General features: G+C 36.8%; 2 protein-coding genes across 3 annotated transcripts; one reads left to right on the top strand and one right to left on the bottom strand.

The window, feature by feature from the left end:
* The first annotated feature begins 12,185 nt into the window (after positions 1–12,185).
* Positions 12,186–16,806, top strand: LOC130805242 (WD-40 repeat-containing protein MSI2-like). The gene is made up of 6 exons (XM_057669924.1): positions 12,186–12,597; positions 12,961–13,275; positions 13,657–13,800; positions 14,910–15,034; positions 15,192–15,287; positions 16,438–16,806. The coding sequence occupies exons 1-6, from the start codon at positions 12,304–12,306 to the stop codon at positions 16,646–16,648; spliced, it is 1,185 nt and encodes a 394-aa protein (XP_057525907.1). The 5' UTR covers positions 12,186–12,303; the 3' UTR covers positions 16,649–16,806.
* Positions 16,807–17,243: 437 nt separating this feature from the next.
* On the bottom strand, positions 17,244–21,915 carry LOC130805243 (basic leucine zipper 23-like). Of its 2 annotated transcripts, none has more exons than XM_057669926.1 (3): positions 21,466–21,915; positions 20,029–21,004; positions 17,244–17,747 (listed from the first exon to the last, which is right to left on the bottom strand). In XM_057669926.1, exons 2-3 carry the CDS (start codon positions 20,874–20,876, stop codon positions 17,744–17,746), a joined length of 852 nt encoding a protein of 283 aa, XP_057525909.1. In that variant the 5' UTR covers positions 20,877–21,004; positions 21,466–21,915; the 3' UTR covers positions 17,244–17,743. The 2 variants fall into 2 exon arrangements, with proteins under 2 accessions (XP_057525909.1, XP_057525908.1); XM_057669925.1 differs by having other exon boundaries at positions 20,029–20,899.
* Between the last annotated feature and the right edge of the window lie 372 nt (positions 21,916–22,287).

Raw genomic sequence — 22,287 nt, 5'->3', positions numbered from 1 at the left:
TTTTCTTAACTCTCTCGTTATGTGATATTTATTTATGGTTACTCGATAATATAAAAGCATGATCAACATGATTTTATTTTAGTCATTTAAACTTTATATGGTAATATTAAAGTTATATCCAGTTTAGTGATATTTTCGTCAAAACAATAATACTTTTGGGACACTCAAAAAAAAAAAAGTCATATATATGGAAATTTTTGATTAATATGATAATATATATATATATGAATTTTACTAGTTAAATAAACTTATGTGTTTAAAATGATTTCATATCATCTTGGTGTTTTGATATTTTTTTGTTGGACTCAAGTAATTATAAAGAATTATTAATCGGTTTATCGGTAAAATAGTCAAACAAATTTGTTAAAATGCTTAGCATTGTTTTTCTTGAAAACTCATTTCATATAGATTTTGGACCCTTAATAATTTGTCGGATTATGTTATTTTTATAGTGATGATAGATCCGTTTTACTATTTTACTGGTTATTTGATAAAATATGTTATTAAGTACTTAGAAATATTACCCTTGACTGTTATGATTATTTATGACACAATAATGACTTAGTTTAGCCTCAGGAATCTTAGTATAGCTACGAAAATTTGTTATTTAATTAAATATTAATTTATTAGATACTAGTAATTTGTTTCTACTAAAAGGGTAGAATTGTCAAAAATTTGACTAGTGGAAGTTTGACTTATAAGAATGTAAACTATTTCGGTTTAGAGTCTTGTTTGATATTGCATGATATTGATTGTATGACTCTGATAGTAAGGTAACGTCGAACCATGGACCGGCATGTAAAATCCCGGCGTCCGTGTTAGCCGGCACGTAAAATGCGGTGTCAGACAGGGGGTCCGAGAAAAACCCATCCTGTGAAGTCTCGAGCATAACAGTATTGAGAGGAGTGACGACTCCCACCACAGTTAGGAATTAGGACTACGGTCCTCACCTAACCAGACCCTTACATATATCAGTTGTCATTATTGTTGTGATCTTGTGATGTGCTATGATGGTAAAGCTATGAGGCTTAATTGAACTTGATTAAATAAGCATTAAGGTTACCAAGTATTTAGTAGCAGTAATGAACTTCTGCAAGTATTGAGAATGTAACTTAATGGCTTAGTAAAGGTCAATAATGAGTAATAACCTTCTATATTGTGCTTGATGATTATTTTGTAAGCATGATTTAACTATCGCATCATAAGCTTATTGAGAAAATTGTACTCGGCTTTATCGCTGACCGATTTAATCGGCTGTCATCCGTATTATGGATGACGGTATTTTGTAGGAAAAAAAATTAGCTCAGGTTTCGATCCAGGCCGCAACTTTAATTATTCTATCGAGGACTTAGCTTTAATGATTTTACTTGATGACTATATTGTACTTATGTTTTTTTTATCGTATTTAAGTAAACCTTATTTTATATTTTCTCAGTTGTAAGATATATTTTTACTTATGTTTTGAACATTTTTTTTATTTCAAATGGTTTTTAGCAGTTCGGCGTTTTACACTTCCGCATTATTTATCTTAAGTATAATTATTAATGTTAATTATGTAACGAGAGTGCCGCTCCTGCTACACGTGGTATCAGAGCTAAAGTTACTCGAATCTTGGAATTTTAGTTCCATGTGAAAGGCTCGATAGCTCACTAAAAAAAAAAAATACATATATATAAATTAAAAAAAAAAAAAGAAGAAAAAAAGAAAAGAATTTCAAATGATTTTCAAAACAAGTCTTCCTAAAAATTCTATTTGTTTTCTATGTGCTTATGTGACTATGTGTAAAATTACGTGCCAGATTAATTAAGTTAATGTGAAAGTCAATCACATGTTTAAAAATTTTTTTTTAGGTAAGAAATGGCGTAACTTCATCTGATCACGAAGCTAGAGTTCGAGAGCTAGAAGCACAACTAGCTCGGATGGAAAGGACAAATGAGCGACTGATCACCCTCATGGAGAATCAGGCTCAAGAGGCCAATGACGACGGGAAATACTTTAAGAATATGGCATATCATCGACCGCCGCAATACAACGGAGAAGCTGATCCGGTTCGCTTCGAAAATTGCCTCGCAGAGATGGAGAAACTTTTAGAGGTCATTAACTGTCCAGCGCACCTAAAAGTAAAGCTGGCTTCCTTCTACCTATCTGGTCCAGCAGAGTTATGGTGGCGTTCTATCAAGGCCACTATGACTGATACCTTTTGGGATGATTTCCTTATAACTCTTCGTCAACAATTCTATCCTCCATCACTCCAACGGAAAAAGGAGAATGAGTTCTTACATCTTCGTCAGGGTCTTATGACCGTGATTGAGTACAGTTGTAAGTTCAATGAGCTGTCTCGATTTGCTTCTGACATTGTAAGCAAAGAAAGTGTTCGTGCATCCCGCTTCTTTGAGGGTCTTAATCTTAAGATCCAAAAGGGGATTGGGAAGTATTCTGACTTCCGAGATCTCTACGATCGAGCGCTTGAGTATGAGAGGATCCTTGACAAGGAGGACAACACCAACAAAAGAAAATTTAGTGGAGGCAACAACAACAGGAACAAGAAGCCGACCAATTGGGATCGCAAGCCGTTCCAACCAACCACTTCAACAAGAGTCACAGTTTGGAAGTGTCGCTTATGTGGTAAGGATCACCGAGGTCGTTCATGCACTGGGAAGATCATCTGCTTCAAATGCAAAAAGGAGGGTCATGTTTCCACTAACTGCCGAGAAGGGATCCAGTTGGGAGCTAGTAGTACTGGTAATTATGGAGCTCCTAGTTCTTTGGGAAATGTTCAGAGTATTGCAGCTAGGAGGACTGCCGGTTTGCACGCTATTAGCAACCATGTAGACAATCTTCATCAGGCGTTTGAGGGTAAGGTCATTTCTGGTCACTTTGTCGTAGGAGACTCTTTGGCTCATATTCTTTTTGATTCAGGAGCTGACCGATCTTTTATCTCTTCTTCTTTCCTTCATAAATCCTCTATCTCTCTTGAACCTCAAAAATTTAATCTCCAAATTCTATTACCTGACGGTTCACCATTCCTGTGTGACCGTATCTTTCCTAATTTCCCACTTAAGATTTCGGACAACCATCTACCTGCCGATTTAATAGTGTTTGAGTTGGGTACATATGATATTATTTTGGGGATGGAATGGTTGGGACGTCATCATGCGGAGATTTTGTGTAAAGAGAAGATCGTTCGGGTTAAGGCTCCAGGTGGAGAATGTTTGATTAGGAAGAATTCTGTGTTTCCCATTCAGACCATTTCTGCAGTTCAAGCCATTGAGATGATTAAACATGGAGATAAGGGATATTTGTGTTTTATTGCTAGTAGTGAGGAGAAAATCAAGTTAAGTCTTGAGGAAACCCCAATTGTTTGTGATTACCCTGATGTTTTCCCTGAGGATCTACCTGGTTTACCTCCAAGGAGAGAGGTTGACTTTCATATAGATCTAATTCCTGATGCTACCCCTATCTCTAGGACTCCGTACCGTTTTGCTCCAGCTGAGTTAGCCGAATTGAAAAAGCAATTAGATGGGTTATTGGAGAAAGGTTTTATCCGACCTAGTGTGTCACCCTGGGGAGCCCCTGTTCTGTTTGTGAAGAAGAAGGATGGAACGATGAGATTGTGTATTGATTATAGGGAGATTAATAAGATCACCATTAAGAATCGTTACCCTTTGCCCAGGATAGATGATTTGTTTGATCAGCTAAGAGGCGCTCAGGTGTTCTCGAAGATTGATTTAAGGTCTGGATATCATCAATTGAGGATAGCCAAGGAGGATGTTTCTAAAACAGCATTTCGGACCCGATATGGACATTATGAGTTTTTGGTGATGCCATTTGGGTTAACAAATGCACCTGCAGCTTTTATGGATTTGATGCAGAGGTATCTTCGTCCTTATTTGGATAAATTCGTGGTTGTTTTTATCGATGATATTTTGGTATATTCAAGGAGTAGGGAAGAACATGAAGAACACTTGAGAATGATTCTGGAGCTTTTGAGAAAGGAGAAATTGTATGGGAAGTTTAGTAAGTGTGAGTTTTGGCTTGAGGAAATTTCTTTTCTAGGTCATATGGTGTCTAAGGGTGGAATTTCTGTAGATCCTGAGAAGATTAAAGCAATAACGGACTGGCCGATTCCTAGAAATGTGACTGAAGTTCGGAGCTTTTTGGGATTAGCTGGGTACTATAGGAAATATGTTGAAAACTTCTCTAAGGTTGCTCGTCCCATGTTTAAGCTGTTGAAGAAAGGGATACGATTTCAGTGGAATGAGAGGCACACAATTGCTTTCGAGGAATTAAAGAAAAGACTTACTACTGCCCCTGTTTTAGCAATGCCTGATTGTAGCAAGCCATTCGAGGTCTATTGTGATGCTTCATTCGAAGGTTTAGGTTGTGTACTTATGCAAGAAGAAAAGGTCATAGCTTATGCATCGAGGCAGTTAAGGCCACATGAGGTGAATTACCCCGTGCATGACATTGAACTTGCTGCAGTGATCTTTGCTTTGAAGTTGTGGAGACATTATTTGTATGGGTTACCGTGTAAGATCTACATTGATCATCAAAATTTGAGGTATGTCTTCAACCAAAAAGAATTGAACATGCGCCAAAGGCGGTGGCTTGAGGTTATTAAGGATTATGATCTTGAAATTGTGTACCACCCTGGAAAAGCGAATAAGGTAGCTGATGCCTTAAGTAGGAGACCGAGAGTGTCTGTGAATGCCATTATGTCTGTACCATGGGAGTTGTATCGTGAGATGCAGAGTTTGAGATTAGAGATTTGTAGTCGACACGAGGTTGGTCAGTATTTGGGAGCAATGACTATACAACCCACTTTGTTTGATCGTATAATTGAGGCACAACTTGAGGATCCAGAGATTGTTGAGTTGATCCATAGAGTTGAGAAAAATGAGACTGATGCTTTTGAGTTAGGAGAAAGAGGAGAGTTGAGGATGAACGGTAGATTGTGTGTTCCAAATCAATTTGAATTGAAGATTGAGATTTTGAAGGAAGGTCATCAAAGTTTATTTCATTTGCATCCAGGTCGAGATAAGATGATTGAGGAGATAAGAGAGATATTTTGGTGGAAAGGTCTAAGGAAAGATGTCTCTGATTTTGTGTCTAAGTGCCTAGTCTGCCAGAGGGTAAAGTTCGAGAGACAAAAGAGTTCAGGGTTGCTTCAACCGTTGCCTGTCCCAGATTGGAAGTGGGACTCGATTTCTATGGACTTTGTGGTAGGGCTGCCAAGGACCCAGCGAGGGAATGATGTTATTTGGGTCATTGTTGATAGATTGACCAAGGTCGCTAGATTTGTGCCAATGAAGAATACTTGGGGGGCTAAGCAATTAGCAGATGCCTATGTCCGAGAGATTGTCAGACTTCATGGTGTTCCGAGGACTATTGTTTCTGATAGGGATCCGAAGTTTTTATCGAGGTTTTGGGAAAAGTTGCAGGAAGCTTTTGGGAGTAAGTTGTGCTTGAGTACTGCTTTTCATCCTGCGACTGATGGTCAGACTGAGAGAACTATTCAGACTTTAGAGGATCTTTTGAGATGTTGTGTGTTGGACTTTGAGGGTTCTTGGGAAGATAAATTACCGATGGTGGAGTTCGCCTACAACAACAGTTTCCAATCTAGTATTAGGATGGCACCGTATGAAGCTCTTTATGGAAGGAAGTGTCGAGTACCTTTGTGTTGGGATTTGATGGATAGGACCATTCCCGAAGGTCCAGATGTGATTCAGGAATCCATTGATGCGTTGAAGATTGTTCAACAGAACATGAGAGCAGCACAGAGTCGACAAAAGAGTTATGCTGATAATCGTCGAAAGATGTTGCAATTTGAGGTTGGCGACAAGGTTTTCCTAAAGGTTTCACCTACAAGAGGTGTCCAGCGTTTTGGAGTTCGAGGAAAGTTGAGTCCAAAATTTATTGGACCTTTTGAGATCCTAAGGAGAGTCGGGGAAGTTTCTTATGAGTTGGCTTTACCTCCAAGTTTAGCAAAAGTTCATAATGTGTTCCATGTTTCACAGTTGAGGAAGTATGTTCATGATCCGTCTCATGTTCTAGCTCACGAGCCGCTTTTGATTGAAGAGTCTTTGGTGTATGAGGAACGACCAATCAGGATCTTAGATACCCGAGTAAAAGAGTTGAGAAATTCGAGGATTCCATTGGTCAAGGTTTTGTGGTCAAACCACGGGGTTGAAGAGGCGACTTGGGAAAAAGAAGTCGACATGAGAGAGCGTTATCCTAACCTTTTTGGTAAGTCCTAGTTTCGGGACGAAACTATCTAAAGGGGGAAAGAGTTGTAACAGGCTCAAATTTCTTAATCTTAATCTTCTTCCGAAATTTCTTTTCGAATTCCTAATCCTTTGGTTATCTAATTCAAATCACCTTTAATTCCTAAACCTTATTCCGATTTTTGTAATTTCTTCCAAATATTAAACTTAAAAATATATTTATATTCTTAAATTTCTTTATAAGCACTAAAAATTATTTTATTATTTTATACTACAAAAAGTAAAATTTTAATATTATATTTACGGTTTTATTAAAACGTTACGTTTCAATTTCGTTTCCTTAAACTAACTTTACTACTTATCATTTTAACTTTAAAACTTTGATTTAATTATTTTATACCTAAAAATTAACTATATTTTTTTATTAACTTTAAGTATAGTTTTAACTAAAATTTTCTAAGTAAACTTTCATATTTTCATAATCAAACCTTAATCATACTTTCCCATTAATCTAAAACATTTCACTAGCATAAACTAGAACAAAAATTTGATGAATCAAAATCCTTTCTACATCAATCCATAATGTTCATCACTTACACAAGCTATCACCATTTCCTTACACAAGTTAACCTTCTTCTACACTCCAAATTCTTACACATCCACTTACACACTCCAACTCTTACACATTCACTTACACACTCTAAATTACTTACACAAGTTAACCTTCTTTTTCATACAATCTTATGAACTAAAAAGTTGCCCAAAACCCATTATAAATACCCCTCCTTAGCCATGAGATCACTTACACCCCCATCATCAAATCTTTCTACCATTCTTTCTTATATCTTCACTTCATTAACATCTTACTAACTTTATACCCTTTTTATTTGTTGAAGAATCAAATGAAGATGGAGCTTGATCTTATCACTTCTTAAGCCGATAATCATCAACTTTTAAAAAGTCAAGTATTATCTTTTGGAGCTTGGATATCTTTTTCTTTTGGGTAATTGAAGATCTACTTCTTTGAAGCTTGGAACCTTGAAGACTTTCTTTTGGAACTTATTTCCTTAAGTTCTTATTTTTCTATTATTATTCTCTTACTTGGTTTAGCACCACCTTCGGAGGAAAATGGTACACATTTTCTTAACTCTCTCGTTATGTGATATTTATTTATGGTTACTCGATAATATAAAAGCATGATCAACATGATTTTATTTTAGTCATTTAAACTTTATATGGTAATATTAAAGTTATATCCAGTTTAGTGATATTTTCGTCAAAACAATAATACTTTTGGGACACTCAAAAAAAAAAAGTCATATATATGGAAATTTTTGATTAATATGATAATATATATATATATGAATTTTACTAGTTAAATAAACTTATGTGTTTAAAATGATTTCATATCATCTTGGTGTTTTGATATTTTTTTGTTGGACTCAAGTAATTATAAAGAATTATTAATCGGTTTATCGGTAAAATAGTCAAACAAATTTGTTAAAATGCTTAGCATTGTTTTTCTTGAAAACTCATTTCATATAGATTTTGGACCCTTAATAATTTGTCGGATTATGTTATTTTTATAGTGATGATAGATCCGTTTTACTATTTTACTGGTTATTTGATAAAATATGTTATTAAGTACTTAGAAATATTACCCTTGACTGTTATGATTATTTATGACACAATAATGACTTAGTTTAGCCTCAGGAATCTTAGTATAGCTACGAAAATTTGTTATTTAATTAAATATTAATTTATTAGATACTAGTAATTTGTTTCTACTAAAAGGGTAGAATTGTCAAAAATTTGACTAGTGGAAGTTTGACTTATAAGAATGTAAACTATTTCGGTTTAGAGTCTTGTTTGATATTGCATGATATTGATTGTATGACTCTGATAGTAAGGTAACGTCGAACCATGGACCGGCATGTAAAATCCCGGCGTCCGTGTTAGCCGGCACGTAAAATGCGGTGTCAGACAGGGGGTCCGAGAAAAACCCATCCTGTGAAGTCTCGAGCATAACAGTATTGAGAGGAGTGACGACTCCCACCACAGTTAGGAATTAGGACTACGGTCCTCACCTAACCAGACCCTTACATATATCAGTTGTCATTATTGTTGTGATCTTGTGATGTGCTATGATGGTAAAGCTATGAGGCTTAATTGAACTTGATTAAATAAGCATTAAGGTTACCAAGTATTTAGTAGCAGTAATGAACTTCTGCAAGTATTGAGAATGTAACTTAATGGCTTAGTAAAGGTCAATAATGAGTAATAACCTTCTATATTGTGCTTGATGATTATTTTGTAAGCATGATTTAAGTATCGCATCATAAGCTTATTGAGAAAATTGTACTCGGCTTTATCGCTGACCGATTTAATCGGCTGTCATCCGTATTATGGATGACGGTATTTTGTAGGAAAAAAAATTAGCTCAGGTTTCGATCCAGGCCGCAACTTTAATTATTCTATCGAGGACTTAGCTTTAATGATTTTACTTGATGACTATATTGTACTTATGTTTTTTTTATCGTATTTAAGTAAACCTTATTTTATATTTTCTCAGTTGTAAGATATATTTTTACTTATGTTTTGAACATTTTTTTTATTTCAAATGGTTTTTAGCAGTTCGGCGTTTTACACTTCCGCATTATTTATCTTAAGTATAATTATTAATGTTAATTATGTAACGAGAGTGCCGCTCCTGCTACACTTAAGCTCTATGAATATGTCGAATGTAGTTGTTATTTACCTTGATCTTCGTAACTAATAGTTTGTTCGAGAATTTGTTGTTGAATTTAAAATGTATTGTGGTAATATATTTATGAACATGATGGTGATGTTGATTTTGTATTGTGTTGTTGTAGAAATGGATTCATTTCGTGTGACTATTGTTTGTTTACGATGGTGACTGTTGTAGAAATTGCAGGAGAGATGGATCCAGCAGCTCCAGGCCCTCTCGACCCTAGTGTCCTTACGATGCAGTGTGCTATGGGATGTATAGGTTATTGAACTTACCCCTTTTGAATTTAGTACTTCATATTACTTTAACTTGAAACTAACATATTATTTGGATTTAGGTGTCCGACACGGATACCATATACACCAGGCATCCCGATTCAGCTCCGTGGGCGATTGACTCACGGATCGTCCCGTACCTTCAGCTTGCGAGGTTGCATGACTTCCACCTGATCGCATACGGGAGAGTCGATCGGGCGCTAGTCACGGCTTTAGTGGAGCGGTGGCGCCAGGAGACTCATACCTTCCACCTACCTATAGGTGAGGCTACCGTCACATTACTTAACGTAGCTGTACTTACACGGCTTCCCATCGAGGGACATGCCGTGTGCATCGATGGACGCCAATTCGAAAACTGGCAAGACAAAGTCCAAAGACTATTAGGAGTCAGACCTCCGGTAGAGGTAACCAAAGGGAGTAGCCTGCGCGTAACATGGCTTGCACAAAACTTCTCGCACCTCCCTGAAGGTGCTGATGATACCACCGTTGAGAGTTACGCTAGGGCCTATCTCTTTTATCTGATTGGTGCTATCTTGTTCTCCGACAAGACTGGCAACCGAGTACAACTATTGTACTTGACGTTGCTTGATGCACTATGGGAGGTCATCTCCGGGTACAGCTGGGGTTCGGCAGCCCTAGCGTATCTGTACAGGAGACTTTGTGAAGCTTCACGGAAGAACGTGAAGGAGATCGCTGGGCCCCTGATTATTCTGCAGGTAATACTAAGTTTACATGTTACCGTTTTGTTTCATTTATTATATACTTTTGTGGTTCTTTTACTTACTTATAATGGTAATTCATAGCTTTGGGCGTGGGAGCATGTTCTCATTGGTCAACCGATGAGGAGTGTGGGACGTGGTCCATTTGCGCCACCACTGCATCCTCCCCCGCATGTGCCATATGGATCGCGGTGGTCCTTTGAAAGACGAACACGGACCCACACTGGATCGGGCGTGGGGTTCTACTGCGATCAACTCGATCTACTACGTGCTGACCAGGTAACAACTTCACTACAACTTGTTTTGTGAGTATCACGTTGCGTAATTTATTAATCGAAATTTCATGTTTAGTTTCGATGGGACCCTTACCCCGCTGAGGCGTACGCTGCATTGCCTCAGCACTCGGGCATATTGTCAGGGGCGTGGGGAGCATCTGTACCTCTGATCTGCGCCAATTTGGGATGGTACAAGGCATCCCGCCGCCATGTGACACAGAAGCGGAGCTCCACCAATGTCGCAAGAGACGGGATCCCAAGAACTGGCTAAAGGTGAACTGGCGCCATGTCACTCGTTGAGAGCACAGGCTAGAGCTGCTGGCCCAAGTTGCGCCTATCAACGCAGCAGGCGCGTTTACTATGGCGGATTACATGCCGTGGTTCCTCTCCATCACTCGTCGATGGATGACACCACGAGGTATCATGGCGACAGCCCAGTACGCTCCCGCAACACCGACGATGACACACTTTGTAAGTATTCTTCAACATTGATTATTATCCATAGAACTTACACCTTATACATTTCATTAATACTTAAGTCTTACTGCAGGCACAAGGCATTGCATCAGTCATCAGCTCCTCCCAAGAGGAGCCCGTACGGGAGATTGCCCAAGGCATACTCCTAGGCACGCAGTTTCAACACTTCATTCCGGAAGTGACTGCGCCCCACACTACTGCGTACGAGTACGAGTCATCTCCTCATCACCCCGACGTTCATCTTGAGGAGGTTGACTTAACGTGCCTGGACTACGGTGCCGGGTCCTCACAGGGTGCCACATCATCACATTATCAATCACCTCCCCTACCCGAGCGTCATGCGACGACCTCTTACTATCGTAGGAGGCGTCGTAAACCGTCACAGTTAGACAGGGTACAGGAGGAGGATTAGAATTAGAATAATGTTTGTGTATATTGAAGATTAGTGAAATTTTGTATATATTGAACACTTGTACATATTCATTTTTTGTAACATTTTGACTTTTGTGTATAATTTGTAATATATGTGTACATATCGAAAATTCAACTCAATTTCATTCATGTTCAACGAATCCATATCAAATTACATAGTTAATTCATTAAGCTACACCAACGTCGCTAACTAAGATTGCTTCTTAGACTTTCTCATGATCCTTTCAGTCTCTTTTTTCCTATGTGTCATATCATCTATTTGTCTCTTAAGATTAAACACCTGATCTTTAAGCTCTTGTTTTCCTTTTCAAGCCGTAGTATTAAGTCTCTCTGCCATTTGGTACCCTCCGGAGCAATCCATCTAAAGTATGTGCATCCTAATCCGTCAACCAAGTAGAAAGGACAAGCAACAAATTCACGCCCTGGATCAAAGTCGCTCCAATCTGTATTAATCTCAACTTCATAACCACAATCACAAAGCTCTTCAATACAATGCTCCTTTGACATCTACATAATACATATAATATAGTAACGTAAGTGAACTTTCAAAAATAATATTTAACATTTATAAATTGAGAGTAAAATTAACATAATACCTTATGTTACCTTTAAAAATTGATTGAAAAGAAGAAGAATGATGTAGAATGGATATAATGAAGTATGAGAAATGATAGAGCTATTTATAGAACATCATTACAACGGCTATTTTCAAGTTCCTAAAGGCTATTTTTCTAATTAACAACAGCTACTTTACTTCATAAGAAAAAAAAATTTTTAAAAAAAATTAAAGGGCCAAAGTCGCTGTTAGTAACAGCGACTTAGGCCTTTTAATTTTTTTTTTCTCTTTCGCTGTTACTAACAAGGACTTATCCCAAACCACAGCTTTGGATGTACGGACGTTTATTTTGGGAAATAAGTTTTCACGGAGCTTATTTTGGAAAATAAGTTGTTGAAATGTCTTATTTTTTTTCAATTGTTCTTCACTTAACTATACAAAATTGGCCCATTAGACTCCTAGCACTACCATAAGCCCATAAAAATGCGAGTCTTTTTGGCGGGAAAACCCTATTTTTCTCTCCTTAAACCCAAACTGCTTTAACAAGCCCTTACTTCCATTTCTGGCGGGTAAATCCACACAAGATACAGAGAAAAATGGGGGAAGAAGAAGAAATGGCAATGGCAGAAGAACAATTAGATGAGGAATTTACAATATGGAAGAAAAACACACCTATTCTTTACGATCTTGTCATTTGTAATACCCTTGAATGGCCATCCCTCACCGTACAATGGCTTTCTTCAACACCTCAAAGCAACTCAGATTCATCTCTCAACGTTCATCAACTCATCCTTGGAACCCACACTTCTGATGAAGCTCCCAACCATCTCATGGTCGCCGATGTTCACTTACCTAACAACAGTAACACCCCTTGCTCTTCTCTTCCCAAGGTAATTAAATTTTGCTTACAAAGTGTTCGATGAAATGTTTGAAGGAAAATCTTTGTTTAATGTTGTGGGGGTTTTTTTATATGGTTATTCATGCATATTAAGTGTTCCATGAAAATTCAAATAAGGGTTGGCTCTTGGCATGTGCAACTGCCCGGAGATAGAGCCCCGGGCTTTAAATATCAGTTTACAACTCTAAATTACCATTGCTATAATTTAATGACTTATTTTTAGCCTTAAAATTTCAAATATGCAAAACAAACGGGTGTTAAAAGTTATTGAAATGTTTGAGTGTTTTTTTTTTTTTTTTTTTTTTTTTTTTTTTTTTTTGTTTAATTTTGTGGGTCTTTTTTTGATGTTTGGCAGGTGGAGATTGTGAAGAAGTTTTGTGTTGATGGTGAGGTGAACCGAGCTCGAGGTATGGTACAAAACCCGAATCTTGTCGCGGCAAAAACGAGCGGTGTGGAGGTGTATGTTTTTGATGTTTCAAAAGAGACAAGCTTGGATGAATGTAGTCCTGATTTGACATTAAAGGGTCATGAGAAGGAAGGTTATGGGCTTTCTTGGAACCAATTGAAGGAGGGTTATTTGTTAAGTGGCTCTTATGATTGTAAGATTTGTGTATGGGATGTGTCATCTATGCCTCAAAGTAAAGTTCTTGATTCATTGAGCGTTTACAAGGTAATATCTGTTGTAGTATTTTTTTTTGTAGCACTCATGTTTAAAGGGTGTTTGATTTCTGTAAATTCTTTATCTTAAGGAAAATGCAAATGTATTTTTTTTCGTTTGATGGAAAAGTATTAGGAGAAATGTAGGTGTTGGCCGTGTTGGGGATGAAGTAAGGATGAATATAGTTTCCTATTATTTTTGGATAAAATATTTTCCAATATAAATGAAACTCTTTCCATTAAGTTTTCCATTTTGATTCCCTTATCTAACTAAACAACGGAAAATGGGGGAAATAGTTTTGTAGGAAAATGTTTTATCCTAACCAAACAGCTGCTAAGAGATTGTATTTTTTTCTTCTGGAAGTGTAAACTTTCTTTTCTGCCTATATGTTAGGCCCATGACAGCAATGTTGAACATGTTGCTTGGCATACTAAGAATGAAAATCTATTTGGATCTGTTGGTGATGATGGAAGGTTGATGATTTGGGATTTGCGATCTGATAAGCCTCAACAATCTGTCATAGCTCATGAAAAGGAGGTAAAATATCCAAAACTTCCAATAAAAAAGAGTTGTCAATTGCCTTTGTTTATGTCTACATCAAGTGCACTGTTGCAATTTATTCTTCATTTTTTGAAGTGAAAGTGTTAATAAACATACTTTATCTGAGGGATTTTAGCCTGAAAGCTTTGCAATTGATGTCATGTCTTTAACTGTTGTAGAAACTTTTAATTGAAATTTAAATGCACATATGGACTGTGTAAATGATTGGTGTATAACAATAATGCCAAACACTTGGTTTAACTTATAAGGCTGGTTACATAAACCAAAACAAATCCCAATATATTATTGACTGGCATATGCTAATTTATGAAGTAATTTTTCAAGTTTTGACGTGATAAATGCGCAAGTCTTATTTGTCCTAAAATATGCTTCTTATTAGACATGTTAATACGGTTGGTCGAGGGGTTTTAACTCGGATTAGTTTTGGTCGGATCAATTTCAAGTCGGGTCAGGTGTGGTTTGGAACCGGTTTAAGTAACCCAATGGGTTGTTGACTATTTTTGCTTATTATTAATTTTTTTAAAAAATATATAATACTTTTATGTTGTAGTAGGTCCCGACCTAAAATAATAAGTGGAATAAAAAATATCGACATGAAAGTGAAAATGTTGATGTGGTACTAAAACGGGTCAAAACGGTCGGGTGGAGTATCGGTCAGGTTTGACCCAACATTTTCCATTTTTCGGGTTGGGTCATTTTTTATCACGATGCTAAATTTCAGAATTATAACCCACTAATTTTCGGTCAGGTACCGAGTCAAGTTCGAGTCAAATACTTCTAATCCATTTGTTTCTATGAAACTTGCGTAAACCTACCCTTTTAGTCACTTTGAGTTTCACCTCAAATTATTTTCAAGATCTCACACGTAGAGATGAAATAAGGCGAACTCAAAGATTTTGTGGAACATTCAAAATAGCAATATGGTCGACTGTGCTTATTCATAGTTTGTGGCTGCTGTATGCTTGTAAAGCTGGTGGTGCAAGCAAGTTGAACCTCCATTCAGTCCCTCCACTTTTGCAAGTTGATGATGTACTTGAAATTTTTAACCATCCATGAAATATGCTAACTCACATGATTCGCTGCAGGTCAATTACCTTTCTTTCAACTCATTCAACGAATGGGTTGTGGCAACAGCGTCTTCTGATACCACCGTCGGACTGTTCGATACCCGGAAACTGGATACACCATTGCATATTTTGGGCAGTCACACGTATGCTCTTTTTCCCACTGACGGTCTTCCCTTTTCTTTTAGAAGTTAATTTTGTGTTTCAGATTGACTAATATCCTTTGCAACAGCTTTAAAACTTTACCTTGCAAAGATTCTCATTTTTAAAATTCACAGTTTGGAGTAATGTTTTTTTTTGCAGAGAAGAGGTTTTCCAGGTTGAATGGGATCCCAATCATGAGACTGTGTTGGCATCATCTTCCGATGACAGGAGGCTGATGGTTTGGGACCTTAACAGGTAGATTTTCTGCTAACATGAGTTTATGTGTTATGTTAGAGTATACTCCCTCCTATTCCCATTTGACCTTTTTACGAATTTTAAGGAAAGTCAAAAGTGGGACCCTAATGGTAGAAAAGAGAGTGGTATTATGAGTTTTTTAATGTAAGGGAGGAAGACTAGTATGGGTAATGGAGGGTATAATTAAAAATAAGATAGTTACTAAGGGCATAAAAGTCAAAAACCCATACCAAAAATAGAAATGGGACAATTAAGGTGACTTGACCATAAAAGTAAATGGGACAAATAAGCTGAATAGGAGGGAGTATAACATATCCTGGGACCTGAACCATCGGCTTAAGCTTTTGGTTGAGTTGGTCCTTGACATGTTACTTCAATATTTTGTAACTATGTGATCCTTTACTGGGTGAAGTGCTTAGGTTAAGTGTGGTCGAGAGGACAATGGTTTATTAAGTTTTTCTAAGGCTAGAAAAAAAAATTTGTTAAAAGTAAAATCATTTTATATGAAAATCGTTTTTCCATGTTCTTGGATGGGTTCTTAAGGGTGAATACTTTCTTGAGGTCAGTATTACCTGGAACGACATTTGATTTGGAACGGGAAGAATAGGAACAGGAACAAGGAATGTTGTCTAGATTGACTCGGGAACGATTGGGTAAGAGATACATAATGTATAAAATATATATTTGAAAACAATAAAATTCAAATGATTCTTTACTTTAAGAAAATGTTTTTAAGCGGAACTTTTTTATTTTTCTCGGTTTCATCTTGTTTTTTTCTCTTTTTTTGTTTAATTTGAAAATAAAGGCCGAAATATGTTTTAAAAAGTCTTCTATACCAAGACATCACCTTGAGCGATTTGGGTTGTGTTTTGTGGTGATTGGGGACGGACATTCCTTAATTGCGGAATGTGGCTATGGTCCATGTTCCATGTAACTATGCATGAGGTCATATTTTTTCTAAGAGTAGAATCGTTGCCTCATTCTGTATTGTATCTCTCCACCTTTTTGTCCGCTGGTTCCACATTCTGTCTAAGGACCCTAGTCCTAGCACTTGGAAAAATCCATTCAAAAATTTTACAACTTTTGATTTCAAGTTTGGTTAAAATAGAGGCAAAATTTAATCCAGCCAGTTATTGATAATGGTTTTTAGAGTTGGCGAAGAGCAGTCGGAAGGAGAAGCACCGGATGGGCCTGCAGAACTGCTGTTCTCTCATGGAGGACATAAAGCTAGGATATCAGATTTCTGTTGGAACAAGAATGAGCCTTGGATGATTTCAAGCGTGGCCGATGACAACACACTACAGATCTGGCAAATGGCTGAGAGTATATACCGTGATGAGGATGATTTACCGGCTGAATGAGCTTCCTACTCATCGCATTCGTAATGCTTAGGATGTCTAGATTAAGTTGTTTCTACAGAGGATTTGTCTTTTAACTCTCAAGTGACATTGATGATGAACATCAAGATTGACAATCTTAGTTAATAGTCATATCTTAATACAAAGGATTGATTCGAATATTGTTTGATTGGTTTTTTCATGTTGGGATTGGAAAATACAGATCTTTGTTTAAATACGAACCTGTTTTCCTCTAAAAAAATAAAACCCTGTTCAAGACAACCTCAAACACTATGTCAATATCTTTCTTCTTTTGCACTCACTCAGTTGTATGACATAAAAGTTTTGTATTGACTTGATTTACACTATTTTAGCTTGTACCATCCTAATAACAAGTATTTCTTAATGATTGTACTTGTCAAGTAAAAATACATACTATTTTAATATCTTTTAAGGTTGATTTGGTGGACACTAAAATAGAGCGAATCAAGTTAACTAAATCCATACAAAAATTTCTGTCATATAATTTACTTCAAGTATATCATCATCCACCTCATTTTAAGTATCAATACAAATCAACTTCCTAAAAGTATAAGGACAATTACACATGCAATGAAAATCATTTCAGAACCAATTATGATTTATGTATCAATTAATCAAAAACATCAATTACAGGACTGTATAATTTATTTAAAGCTTGGAAAGATTCGAGAAATCTTGTACCAAAATGCAGAACTCATGAGCTAAGAGCTCCTTCGAGATAGAGAAGTTCTCCAGTCAGAAAAACATAGATTCGCCATTTAAGAAAGAAAAAACCAACGAACCAGCATGTACATGTCCTAAAAATAATAAATATGTTCCAGGATTACAAAAACTGGTGGATAAAACAGCATGACATAATGCAGAAGAACAGGAGAAAGGAATCCCCACATCCAAATCGAAGCTGCAATTTAATTATCAGAAGACTGTAAGCCAAACAAAGATATTTCTGCTGAGTAGTCGGGGCGTTCTTAACCGACATTTAACGGCTCATCGATGCCTAGATCCAGAAGATATTTGACCCAGCTTCATATCTCCATCGCATCGACAATACCAATTACCTTGCAACTTGATACACGGTTAGCTGCACAGTGAAAAGAGTTAAGATAATGAGATTTCAACATATATGACAAAAAAAATGAATATCAGCAAGTACATCGTCTGGTCAGAAGGAAATTATACTGCATGCAGCCAATCAACATTAGTTAGACCAACTTCTATTGAATATTAAAAGCCAACGTCCTTAGTAAGCGGTGAAGAAACCTGCTAAAACTTACACCAAAGAATCATAAACAGTAATTTGATCCTAGGTGGCCTCTCGGGCCCTTGGTTATGTTTTGGCCTTTTTGGGTGCCTCTGCGAACCCAAAGGTTGGCTTGATGTCGGGCTCTTTCCTAGGTAGCCTCTAAGGTCCGTAGTTTGATACTGATTTTGGTTTTTTGTTGTATTTGAGGGGTATTGGGTCTTTTGCCCATCTAATGGGATTCTCTTTACTCTTTTCACGTTTTTTGTTATCATAATATAACTTAAATTTCCAAAAAAATTATAATAAACAGCAAATCTTTTAGCTTCATCATGAATATAAGACCTTTTTGATTAAACTCTATGTAATTGCCAAATCAATTTCCTTCTCAGGTCTACACAAATTACTACTTAACATGAGTGAGAGCAAGCAACGAGTGCAAGAAAAAAATAAAAGCTGAAAACTGAAACTCAACACTATAACAAAGTGACATTCGGCAAGTTTAACAGATGGAAAACCCTTTTTCAATTAGATCAATAAGACCATGGTTCGTTCACATTCTCCCTCACCTTTTCCTCAAGCCCCTCCTGTATGTCATTTTGTTCAAGTAGTACGTTCATGGGAAGGTTTAGTATCAGCCCATAAAGAAAGCTATAACAAACATGAAGAGACGTATATAGCCAACCTACTCATTTCTAAATGCATGCTTATAGAAATCTACAAGGTGGTCGCATACAAGATGCGAATAAAAACTAGAAAACTTTAAGTTACATATTACACAATCTACTCATCATATACAACGAATAAAATCCTTTGACTCAATTGTACGTCAATGTGAGTACCCTATGATATGAGGATATAGCAAGGTACACAAGAGTATAGCGAGTTTGTAACAAGAATGTCAAAGCTTTAATTCCCAATAAGATGGGTTGTGGGTCTATGGCTACATGAACAAAAACAAATCCACCGAGTAACTTTCACAGAAATTATACTTTGTTCGGCACCAATACTAATCTACAACTAAGACATACACCCCCAACGATCATATTCACATAATATTCGCTTCTATTTATTCTTATCTATCAGCATTTATAATCCACAAAGCTGCTACTAACATCCTAGATTCATACCCTAGACATGCCAAGTACACACTCTTACTAGTGACAACAAAATCGAAACTATTTTAGCATTTGCCTTCATCACATCCTATCATATCTTATTCACTCAACATCATTTTCAAGATACTATTTTCTGATGGAAATGCTCATATGATAACTCATTTCTTGAAACACAATGTCAGCAGCAGCAACAAACATACAACATTAAGAGTCCTATTAAACTATACAGAAAACAACAAAGGTTTAAATCTTCATAATACAAGATATTCAATCACCTGACCTAATCAGGGGGCAGCTTCATTACTTTGCCAAAGGAAACAAGAAATGCAACAAATATTGTGCAAAGTGAAAACAAGGAACGCTACTCAGCAGCACAGATAATAAGATTATTTTATTTCTTTTCCTTTAACAACTGAGTTTGAGATCTGGGGCCTCAAACTTATGCAAACATGAGATACAAAAATCAAAATGACAATTCAAATACCAAACACCAATGCCATTACTTTGTACAATATAAACAAATTCACCAAGCATAGTACATATACCAATGTAAAACCTGATATTAAAAACTTTAACAAACAAAAGGACTCAAACTAAGAGTGGAATAGTTACATCCAAGACTTCCATCATCATCATCATATCCAATATATATCGTTCATAGAAGTTATGATAAGGGGATGGGAAGGGTTGAATGATTGTAGACCAGGCCCTTATCAAGAGAATGACCAGCAAATGAAAACAAAAGACTCAAAAAGACACTATACGAAAGACAAATAGCAAGAGAAGGAAAGGAAAATAGCAAAACTAATAACGTAAACCAAGAAGACATAAATATATCAGGACTAATAAAGGCTTCCATATGTAACAAAATAAAGTTTTTAGCATGTATAACCAGTCTGAAACAAGATGAAACACGATTAGAACATTTCAATCGAATAACTAAAAAGTAAAAATTATATAAGGACCAATAAAAATAACAAAAGAACAGGACACAAACATGTCACCTTTTCCTCCTGGTATTGCCACATGATGCACCAGTGGTTGTCACATTTGTTGTGCCACAACCAAGATGGTCCTTAGCTCCAGATGTCAAACCACCCATGCAATTGTCATAGTCACAACCACTGAAACCTTGACCGTTTAAGACACCAGCATCCACTGCTTTTCCATCAACGCCAGGATGGAGGCAATAAAGCTGATCGGCACACTGAGCATTACATGGCATCATATAAGAACCAGGAAAACTAGAGCCTGCCATATTGTGATACATATCACCACTCTTGATCGGTCTTTGATACGGAAAAGAGCCAATCTCCCCTTCAATTCTACCCCTTATGTCAACAAGGAGACACTTAAGCTTCGCAATCTCAGCTTCCAAGGCAGCCTGACCTTGCAGCCTTTTTAGCAATTGCTGATTAATAGCCCTCAATTTCACAACTTCCCCTTCCAACGAGGCCGCATGTTCTTTCTTCTTCAGACGGTATTTACGAACAGCTTCTCGATTACCACCTCGTTCCCTCCCTCGTTTCCTACTTTTCATTTCTTCAGATTCAGCAGAATCATCATTGTTGCCACTTTTCTCTTCTTCACTAGGGGGTGGCAGGATTTTAGTGTGGACATGAAAACATGTGTGTGTATGTGAGAAATCTGGCCCCGGGGGATTACAAGTGTGGGTATGAGTACAAGTTTGAGTATCCTTCAGTAGTTCTTCAAAAAAACTATCCATTGATCCACAACCAGGAATCTCGCCAATGTTTGCACTGGAAAATTGGTTTGAAAATTCAAGCTCACCATCATCCAGTAACAGAACTCGGTTACTATTACTACTATTATTCGGGTTATTATCCTCCATTAAACCAACTCACCGAATCCACCCTAGAAGAAGCAATAATTGTAAAATTATTAATCAAAATCCCCCACCAAAGTACCCAAATTGGGCAGCAGCTCTCAGAAATCAATTCATTTACATCAATTGAAACCCTAGATTAAAATTCATCCGATTACTAACATTAGACATTCAGTAATCATAAATTCAAATACAACCCAACTAAATTATCCCAAGCATACATGAATAGTACTAAGAAACACACGCACACGCATCAAAAAATCCGTACTAAAGTATCCGAATTGAGCAACGATTCTCAAAAAAATTCTCATCAATATCCAAAATCCTAAAGTCAAATTCACGCAATTGGTAAAACTTATCATTTAAAAATTACGTTTTAACTAAAACTAAACAAAGTTATTCCAATTATACATGTATAACACCAAGATCACAAAGAGTTACATTTATAAATAAAAAAACATGTTGCCGCGAAAATTACCAAACTCTAAACCAGAAATGCAATAAAAAAATGACCGTCAACGAAATTCAAACAATACCCAGGTACAAAAACATGAAATAAAATAACCCACTTTCCAATTTCCTACAAAAATCTTACTGTTCAAAAGGGTAATGAATTCAGAATTCTGGGTAAAATTGGGCTTCTCGCAAAGAGAGGAGATTAATTGCGGGGGAAATCGAATGTGAAGAAAGAGAAAGGAAATTAGAAGAGGGAAAAGGGAAACCCTAGGAGAGAAGGGAGAAAATAGGGTCGTTTGATTACGTGCATAAATGGCGAAATAACCGAGTGGAGGTTGCACAAGTGAAGGCAATGGACATAAACAAGTCAAAACACATGCGAGATTCTCTGGTTTTCATGCAACACAACAACAAATGTCTTTAACTTTTTACTTTTTAAATTGGAGGCACTATTTGCAAATCATGCTTTTATTTATAAGCAATCTTATCTCTACTCAAAGTTGATTGATTTATAGGATGATCATCAAACTTAGGATTTTGGCTTTCGAAAATGATACAAGTATTTGTTTTACATAAGATAAGATTTAGTTCATGATTTGATTTAGAATGAAACTAATCTTTCTGTTGGAGTTTGGTGTGCTTTTGAGTACACCAAATGAAGTTTGAAGAGGTTGATGGTGTATGGATGAGTATATGTGAGTGTATGGTGTGTATGTGCATGATAAATGGGCTTCAAATGAGCCGCTCGACCAAGTCCTTGGCCTGCTCCACCGAGCCTACTGGCTCGACTACATCAGAGACTATTCTGTCTTCATACTCGACTAGTTTGCTCATCCGCTCGACCCTCCCTTTCTTCGCTTAATCGGTCGAGTAGGGTACAGCAGAAGCCCCTGTTTTCTTGCGCGATAAGTTATACGTGTTTGTATCTTTATGGACTTTTGCCCTAGCACTTGTACATGAC

The sequence above is a fragment of the Amaranthus tricolor genome, chromosome 2, assembly GCF_026212465.1.
Source record: "Amaranthus tricolor cultivar Red isolate AtriRed21 chromosome 2, ASM2621246v1, whole genome shotgun sequence".
NCBI lineage: Eukaryota > Viridiplantae > Streptophyta > Magnoliopsida > Caryophyllales > Amaranthaceae > Amaranthus > Amaranthus tricolor.
The sequence above is the reverse complement of the archived record's forward strand: the minus strand, read 5'-3'. Positions and strand labels throughout refer to the sequence as shown.